A 10,333-nucleotide genomic window follows, 5' to 3' on the forward strand; every position below is an offset into this window, starting at 1 on the left:
TATCACCCCACAGAACTATTTAATATCGTTGTAAATGGGCCATTTTGACCCATTCCCTCGTCTGGGTTGTTACCACGCACATGAGGCGCGTCATTCCGTGTTTTCACTGCCATGGACCAATTTAAAAGTGCCACGTGGCATTTTCTTTCTTTATTATTAATTATATAATCAATTTATGTCATCTTCCCCAATTTTAAACCCAAAATAGCCCTAATTTTTTGATTTCATGGTTTTTTCCATAGCAAGATCAACCTGTAACAACGAAAAACTATAATATCCTAACAATATCTTAACAATGGCAACAATAGGAGGTCGATTCCAACACTATTACAAGAAGATTTTAATAATCCCTAAAATCATAATAATCGAAAAAAGAGAAAAATTTTATCATATGATGTAGAGCCCTAACGTGTTAGACCTTCAATCTCCAAGAATCTTCACCAAGACACACAAACAACAAGATTATCAACAACAACGCGATGAGAAAATTTTTCTATTTCTTTAGATTTTAGGGAAAGTTGAGAAATAAGAAAAGAAAAGGAGAAATGACTTTCTTCAAAGAACAGGGTCGGGTCGGGTCTTTTCTCATCATAGGGAGTGAGCAACACGCGCCACTAAATAGACGAGGGAATGGGTCAAAATGGCCCATTTACAAAGATATTAAATAGTTTTGTGGAGTGATAGGGCACTTTGAAAATTAAGATGTCTTTATGAAAATACAGGACAACTTTAATGGTGTATTTATGTCTTTACTCTTAGATTATATGGCCTAATATTTTATGTTGAAAACCTTTCATCATCGTATTTAGACATGATTGACTACTTAGTGGTCATGTTTTCATACATACAATAAAATATCTAGAGAGATTGTGGTTATGTGCTAATTTATTTTTTGATGATTTTGACGTTACATCAAAATTGTGGTTGCTATTTATGAGCTATTTGTTTTATTTGTGATTTTAACACTTTCCACGTCTTTTATGGCTAAACTTTAACATTTCCTTGTCTTAAAATAAGTGATATTTTAGCGAAAATCACCTTATTAAAGATGGAGAATAAAGAAATTGTTGGAAAAACGTAATAATTGTTTTCTTAAATTTGTTAGGTGACACTTATTTTAGGATAAAATTCATTCATTAAGATAACACTTAATTTGAGACAGAGACTAGAGAGAGTAATAACGACATAAGTATAGAATAAATATCTTATAAACAACAAAAAAAAACACATTGCTCGTTTGATAGTGAGAAATGGGAAAAAATGTACTTGCTCTGTTTTAATTTGTTGGTTCTACTTTTCTTTTTAGTCTCTTTAAAAAAGAATATCTCTTTTTATTAGCAACTTTTAAATTTTAATTTTCATGTAATATATTTAAGATAAATAAATAAAATATTTTAATATATTTGACATTCTTTAATAAAAGAGCATAAAAATAAAAAATCTTCTTTATTTTTTTTAATTTAGTGTCAAATCAATATATAACAAATAATTTAAAACGAAGAAAGTAGGATAAAATTTGTAAAAAGCTGTATAAGGCAATAAGGTTTTCGAAACTGACCAAAATATATAGAGGTCATATTGTAATTGATTTGTCGGGAATAAAATATTGTACAATTGATTTGATGTTGTAAACATATTATTGTTTAATAATGAAAGCTGCGAATATCATTTCAGACCAAATATCATTGCAAATATCACAAAAAAAGAGATTATATTTTTGCGGTAATTATTTAATAATATAGCTTAATTATTATTAAATATATTTTTAATGCTAATTAAGACTCTTTATAAATGGCTCTCGTAAATTTCCTTTGAAAAAAAAAAGAGAAACTTTTTGTTGATCGTGAAAAGAAAAAGTCCATGAGTTAATATACATATGTATATTTATTTAACAAAACAAAGTTCCTAAGCTAGAGTGAAAAACATTTCCACAATCCTTTCCTTACCACTAAGCTATAGGGGTTCACGAGTTAATATACATATATATAATTTAATTTTCTAATATAGATATAAAATCTACGAAAAAGTTACTGGGTTCGTCCAAACCCACGAACCTCCACATAGCTCCGCCTCTGCCAATAACAACATTAGATCAATTGACAATTAACTAATGTCGGTAAAAGCTTTAACAATCTTTATTAATGTGTATATTTATTGCCATTAAAAATTAATTTTGCTCTAGTGTGTATAATACACTTACCATTCACTTAATTATTACTGTATATATATGTCATACAATATGTATATATACATCAACGACGACTACAAATTACTTCGCCCATTTTTAATTGTCATGTTACTCTTTTCGAAAGTCATTTTGACTAGTTTTCAAAGTTAAATTAGATTGCATCAATTCGATATTTAAAAAAAATAAAATTAGATATTAAAAAAATATACAAAAAGTACTATAAATTGCAATTTTTCACATATTAATATGATGAAAAAATATATCGTGAAATATTCATCAAAATTCTTATAGTTTGACTCTAAAAAAGAAAATTATGACAATTAAAAGTAGACTGAGGAAGTATTACCTTGCTAAAAATATTAAGATTCCTAAAAAGTTACGAAAACAAACCATTAAGTACGTTAATTTTCATTAAAAGCAGGAAATTAGGAGTAACAAATTGGAATTAAGGTATGTTGTTTGGAGTAAAAAAACATTTGGATCATTTTTCAACAAGCCTAAACAATTCAATATCATACACCATTTATTAGGAAGCTTCAAATGTTATAATATATGTGGCAAAATTGATAGTTAATGTAGCATTACGACAATATTCTAAGGCGGGAAATCAAATCCTTATTAACAAAATAAAAATCGATGTAATCAATGAGTTGAGCTACGAAGATTCTCCATATTACGAGTCACAAAGTACTAGATAGATAAGTATCTACATCCACCTGAATGTCTCTTTTTTTGAAATGACCCGAAATGTTATCTTTGGAAATTTCATAAAATTATCATTTTACCCTTACCTGAGTTAATTTTGGTCAGTTGGTGAAGTTGATTTGGGAAGTTTAGAGCTATTCGTTAACCTCAATTATTTAATTGACAGGTATATTTATTTTAAATAATTAATTTAGTTTATGACTAATAGGCTAAATCCATAAATTATTTAAAACCCTATACCTTTTGCCCATTATTTATTAAAATACGTTAGGGATTTATCACTTATTAATACATAATTTATTTTAGAAAACGAAAATAAAGCGAAAGAGAAATTTACCTGGGCAAAGCGGTGACTTTTTAATTATTTATTATTCTTATTATTATAATATTAGGTGAGGGGGAAGAGAAAGGAAAGAAAATTGAGTTGAGAACTCAATTATCCAATTTTCGTATATGTTATACTGATTTAGATTTGATAAAATTTTGGTGTCAGTTATTGTGTAATTTTGATCCCATAAAAGGTGATAGAAATTGTATGATAGTTTGTTAATTGGGTTGGAAAAATAAAAGGTGGGAATTGATAATGTCCAACGATTAGTGGGTTCTGGAAGACAAACTTGTAGTTCACTAATTGGCTAACCATTTTAATCATTGGTTGGAATAAAAGGTGTCCTCAAAAATCAATTTTTCCAGTATGTTACTGTTCCTATATTAGTCAGGTTTAAATTTTATATTTTTTATTATCATATTATGATTCAAGTTTTGATATATTTGTATATGTAATTAAATATCAGGTGAATGATAATATGTAAATATCATTAGAATTATGATATTGAAAAAAAATTAGGACTTAACCCTAGACTTGAAACTTAGGAACTTGATTATAGATTTCGGTGAGTTTTTGGGTCTAGGCTAAACCTATAGTAATATGGGTGTTGTTAGTTTCAAAATCTTATTATGATTATGTACTTGAATATATTGCATTGATTTGAGAGCTCAATGAAAGAGGAAGACTCAAGTCCATGAGTGATTGTTCAACTATTTGAGGCAAGGGGATTTCTAAACTCTTGTTAAGTGTATGAAATTCGTGTATTTCCTTGTAATATGTGTTTGGGGGTAATGAGACTTGGTAATGGGTTAACTTGTCCATATTGATTAATTCTAATGATGAAAAAGGGGTAATAAAAGGCAATATGATTAATTGTTGGTGTGTGATGTGTTAAGAATGATTTGAAAGGCTTGTTGAATCATTGTGTTGTTGTGAATTATGCATTATTATGAAAATGATCATCTCCTCATTATTTGTGTGAACATGTCATTTGCATTGTTCTGAGACATGATTGTGACAAGTGTTATGTGAATTGAGAAAGAGTTAGAAATTAAAGAGGATGTACCATTTTGAGGGACGTATCGCGCGCTGCGACATATACTATATTTCGAGGGACGTATCGCACGCCGCGATGGATATTATATATCGAGGGACGTATCGCGCTCCGCGATGGATGCATGAACATATATGTTCTCCATGGGTCCCGAACTGTGAGACATCGGGTGTGTATCATTAGGTCAAACATGCATCATTATACTTGACATTGCATTTCATTGCATTGCACATCTTTATCATTGGTGAACTTGATCTTGTGTGTTGCTGATCTTGTGAGTGTCTTACTATGGAACTTGTGATTGATATATATTGAGTTTGTTGTTGAGGATATGTAATTGTTAGAGTGTTGTTGTTGAGCTGGTGGTTTTGTAAACTGTAAACTGTTAGGTTGAGCTGGTTTTATGCAGGTTGTAGTTGTGGAGGTTCGGCTGGGTTGGTAAGGAGTACCCGTATTCTATTTCCTTAGCTTGTGTTTAGGAGTTTACTTGCTGAGTACCGTGTGGTTTGGTGCTCACTCCTTGCTTCTACATTTTTGTAGGTTACTAGCCCAGACCTTCGTGATATTTTCTCTTCTCCTCGTCTGAGGCTTTTTGTGGAGATTTGTGAGGTAGTTGCTTGTCATTTTAGCGGATATTCTTTCTCTTTAATTATCATCTTGTTCTATTCTAGCAACAATGTCATTTGAGACTTGAATTTTCTTTCAATTTTGTTAAAACACATTAGAGGTTTGTGCACGTGACAACCAGGTTTTGGGGGTATTTTTAGGTTGATTATAAACTTCCGCATTTTATCATAATAGCTGAGTCTTAGGCTGACTTGTCTTGGTGGGATAAGATGAGTGCCATCACGTTCATTTTTGGGTCGTGAAATTTTTAAACTTCCAATGTCTCTAGGTAATTGCATCGTCTAGCTTATTGAACGAACATCTACACTAGAATAAGACGTACCAATGCATAATTGGTAGCGCTATTAGTGATGAAATCAGAATTTCAATTAAGGGGCGTCAAAATATAAAGAAATAAAATCGTGTAGAAATCAATATGTAATATATGTACATAAAAGAATATTTTTACCTTTGCTACACAATGAATTTTCCGATGAAAGTGTGTCAGTCTACACCCCTGAAGTACATGTGGCTCTGAGTGCTACTAACCATTTCTCTGTCCCAAAATAAATGTCTGTTTTAGCAAAAGAAATTTATTTCAAAATAATTGTCCTTTTTAGAAATTCAAGACAATAATTAGTACTCTCGCTGCCTCATACTCCCTTTGTCCCAATTTATGTGACACTTTTCATTTTTTGAGAGTCAAACAGTTTAAATTTGACCGGAAATTTGCGCATGAAATCTTCAATTTTCTTGAAATGAAATTTATATATTTGTAAATTACGTAAAAAGTACTATAAGTCATAACAATTGATAATTCAAAATGTTTAAAAAATCTATGAAAAATTTACGGTTAAAGTTAGATTTGTTTGAATTTCAAAATCCAAAAAGTGCCACATAAAATAGGATGGAGGAAGTATTAATAGTCCACTTTCTTTTTTACACTCCTTAAAAATGGTAAATAAGGACAGTTTTATTACATCCTTCCCTTTTGTGTGTGAAATCAAGAAAATTTTTGCTTCTAATTTTATATTCGTTTGGTTCCTAATTAATTGTCCATTTTTGAATTGACACACCTATTAAGAAACAATGATTGACATAGTGAGTTTACCATTTTACTCCTACTAATTTATGAAGTGAATTAATTAAAATTTTAAGATTTTCAAGAAGTTCTACATTTTTCAAAATTAATTAATTAATTGAGAGTATAAACTATAATAGATAAAAATAATTGTCCTTTCTTAATTTGTCAAAATGGACAAGTAAAAAAGAAAAATTAGACAAATAATTAGGAAAAGAGGGGGTACTAGAAAAGTTTGTTAAATTCCCAAAAAATAAACTCTCACTGATAAAATATTTGAAGGACAATGTCATCGACACACCTCATGAGAATTTCCAATGAAATTTCAAACAGGTACTAATAACTTCAAGCCTCAGAGTAGATCTGTGCACTAGATTTATACACAATATACTACTTTATTAAATACACAATATCTGGCTTTTCTTGTTACACTGGAAGATAAAAAAAATCTTAGATCCTTATTACAACAAATAGAATAAAAGAATAAATATAAATATGAATCCAGTGAGACAAATGAAAGAAGCCTAGAGAAATATATGTGTATTTATCCGCAGAAGCATGTGTGTCTAAACATATGCTATAAAGAGTTGTATGTACATAGCCACGATGTAGAAACTTGCAACGAACACCTGCAGTCTTGTCGATGACACTCTCCTAAACTCCTCCACAGCAACTGCTAGCCCCAAAGATGTTGCGTTTGCAAAGAGGGCAGGTCGCGCTCATATATAGCCATTTGTCAATACAAGGACAGTGAAAAAGGTGACCACAGGGAAGTTCTCGAAGTTCATCTCCATCATCGTAAGTAGACAGACATATGGAACATTCCTATTCACGATATATGGACGTGATATAAGCACATTTTGCCAGAAGCAAATAACACAAAAAAAGATAAGGAAAAAGAAAAACAAGTCTACGTACAGAATCATGTACGGAAACTCTGTGTTCATCTGTTGGTGCATCTCCCCCACACAGGGTCATGAATCCAGCAAATGTTCCTTGGTTCTCACTAGTACATTTCTTCTCAGTACAATCATTGCGTTGGAATATGTACTTTGACAGTTTTTCAACATCTTCTATGGCTGCTCCTTTCTGTGGAAAATATTGAAAGAATCATTTAAAAAAATGTCGCACAAACATTACTATAGTTATAGTATGTGAAAAAAGGAAATTCCTTGATCCACGATATCTATATATGTTTGCTTGTGAAGAGAATTCAATGGGAGAAACCCCGACCTGATGTCAATCATCAATTAACACGTGTGTTTACAAACAGAGAATACCTTCTACTGAATGAGCTGCTGAAATTCGGAGCCCACTCATGTTCTTGGAATAGAGTAGATTGATCTTGTTCTGTGATTCTACATCAACCTAATTACCCGACATAATGACAGTCTGCCACTATTGACACCAAGAATGAAGACCAAGCACTTCGTTGAGTTGCCAATTATCTTGGTTAACTAAAATGTTCATTCCATTTTCTTCTGAAAAGAGCATCCCGAGGATCTCCTTTCAGAGAACGGAAAACATATATCTTCAGGGAAATGTAAGTATATCGACTAGTTCTTTAATACTCCTATAGGAAACATTGAATTCTAAGTTTCCAGTCCACCAATGGCAGCTTGAATGTATTAACAACGTAATCAGCTGTTGTGAGCAGCCCAATTCATCTTAAAGAAGCCTCATCTTAAACTTATCAATAGCAGGAACAAGTCAAATCTACATTTCACGACATTAACCTAGTCTAATTACATAGGTTACTCACGCAAACCTTACTTTATTGCACGACTATTTCTTCTGCTTCATCCCAGTAGCTCTTGAATGCGTTAAGGGCATCATAAAACGCAATCAATCTACAGACTGAATAAGAAATGTCATTAAATTCACATCTCAGATAAACAGGTGGACAGGCAGAGCACTTTCACATTGCACTCATAAGGGTCAACACTCCAGTGGATCGAACCACAACAAGCTAATTACATAAGATTATCAATCATCTTATCATACCTATATGGCAGAGAACTAGCTCCAAATATAGATTCCCCAAGAAAGAATTACTCATAGAGAAAAGGATACAAAAATAAAGTTAAAGAAACTAGAAAAATCACGAGACCATTACCTTATCAGCTACAATGTATAGAACAGCAATAATACATGGAAAGCAACAGCAAATTCCGAGACCAATAGCACAAGCCAGCACAAGTAAGAAGATCACAAAGAATACATCAAAAGCCAAGAAAACAATGCAAAGCCTGCATTCAGATTAAGTTATTAAAGATGACAGCTTTGATTTGAGAAATAAACTGAAAATAAAGGTCATACATTTTGTTTAGATAAAGAAAGTTTGCCATGCATACCAGTACAATTGAGGGGATTCATCCACCATTCGCTGCCCACCAGTACATACCCAATAAAATCCAATGATCCACCAGAATAATGATATCATTGTATTTGCAGAATCCATTAACTTCGTCACATAACTGTACCATTTTTTTTCCGAAAACAAAAATGTTATACAGACCAGCATTGCATAATTAAAATCATTGCAGTTTATCAGCTTGCAACAACAACAACAACATACCCAATGAAATCCCACAAGTGGGGTCTGGAGAGGGTAGAATGTACACATACCTTACTACTATCTCGTGGAGGTAGAGAGGTTGTTTCTCAACTTAACGCACATAAACAATCCGACCAACTACGAGAGGATAAAAAGACATAATAGAAACAAGCAACATTGTAGGGTAAAGAACTTCACTTTCGCTTCCAAATGTAACAAAAATAGATTCCTATTCATGAAAAATCTGTTGTTTCCAGCTTTGAAACTCGGTAGATAATGGGTCGTTCCCTCTACCCTTCTCTACTTGGCTCACCAAGTGCTATTGAACCAAAGCCAAGAGCAATTCATATATAAAACTACACAGAGGCAGATGGGCCATTCCCTCTACCCTTCTCTACTTGGCTCACCAAGTGCTATTGAACCAAAGCCAAGAGCAATTCATATATAAAAACTACAGAGGCAGATTCAGAATTTAAAGTTCATCGTTTAAAACACGATTATATGTGCCCAAAGCTTCAACAAGTTCTATTTCTATCAGAAAACCAATAGACTACTTTGTTTATTTCTTATATACCATTCAATGGATTCCTCAATATGAACACAAGATATGCGCGAAATTCAGTGTATATTGAAAAACTTAAGTTGTAATTCCAAATTCTTTGAGAATATATACCTTGTTCTATCCGTGGTTAAATCAGCCAAAGTAATATAACTCGAATCTACAGTAGGCCTCAAACCCCCCTCTCCGGTGAACAGTGATTGCCCATACCCTCTTCTCCGAAACTCCAAATAAACACTAACAACATGAACCATACAAAGCAAAGAATACCCAATAATCCAAACCCTTAAAGGCATTTCCGGGTTTTCATTTTTACTCAACACCAAAACCACCATAGCAGCAATTATGTACATGAAATTCCACAATAGATCGATAACCACAACAGGTTTTGAATAAGCCCAATTACTCTGCCGATCATCAATTTGCTCAGACGGTTCATGCATCATTAATGCCCTTCGATTGCTAGCTCTTCGCATAAACCTAATCGTTTCACGAAGACTGTAACGATTAGTTGATCGAAAGAGAAAAAATCCGTCATTGTTGTTTGATCTTAGTAATGGTGAACTCGATGGACTGGGTAAAAACATTTTTTCAAATGATTTGAGAGAAATATTGTTGAATCAATAATAAATTTTTTGTATAATTGAACAAAATAGCTTCTTTTTTTTGGGTTAAGAAGAAGCAAAATGTTGTAGGGACCAAATAATTGGATATGGTTTATGAAAAATCTAACGATTATTTATATTGACTTATTTAACAGTATTTGAAAATTGGAAATTTCCTACTCTCCTTACTTTGTTGTCCCATGTGGCACAGTTATTTTCTCCGTTAATTACTCGAATTCACAATTTCAAGATTCAAGACTGTTTACCGAGTAATTCTCTTATTTCATGTGACAATTTCTTTTTAGTTTGTTCTAAAGAAAAATGTTGTAGAGGTAAGTTTAAAAGTTTTTTATTTTTCTTAATAAGTAGATATTTAGATTTATTTTTTGATTTTTTTTAAGTCAAATTAAATGATATTATCTATTTAAAAAAAATGGAATATTGGATATAACAAGTGTGATGGTTTAGGAGTTGGGACACATGAACTTCACTTGAAAGATATTTTTCTAAAAATTGAAGAAAAAAAAAGTGCGTGGAAATGATTATTTACTTAAATATTTCCTTTTTTCTCAAAGCAATATTTTAGAATTTCAAAGAATAAACAATTAATAAAATAATAGAGGAATAAACCTAAATTACAAAAAAAAAAA

General features: G+C 31.7%; 1 protein-coding gene across 1 annotated transcript; it reads right to left on the minus strand.

Moving 5' to 3' along the window:
- Nucleotides 1-6,314: 6,314 nt before the first annotated feature.
- LOC125863179 (E3 ubiquitin-protein ligase At1g63170-like) lies at nucleotides 6,315-9,786 on the minus strand. Its single transcript, XM_049543348.1, has 5 exons — nucleotides 9,193-9,786; nucleotides 8,317-8,439; nucleotides 8,079-8,211; nucleotides 6,881-7,051; nucleotides 6,315-6,787 (listed from the first exon to the last, which is right to left on the minus strand). Exons 1-5 carry the CDS (start codon nucleotides 9,663-9,665, stop codon nucleotides 6,617-6,619), a joined length of 1,071 nt encoding a protein of 356 aa, XP_049399305.1. The 5' UTR covers nucleotides 9,666-9,786; the 3' UTR covers nucleotides 6,315-6,616.
- Between the last annotated feature and the right edge of the window lie 547 nt (nucleotides 9,787-10,333).

Source organism: Solanum stenotomum, chromosome 4 (genome assembly GCF_019186545.1).
Source record: "Solanum stenotomum isolate F172 chromosome 4, ASM1918654v1, whole genome shotgun sequence".
Taxonomy (NCBI): Eukaryota; Viridiplantae; Streptophyta; class Magnoliopsida; order Solanales; family Solanaceae; genus Solanum; species Solanum stenotomum.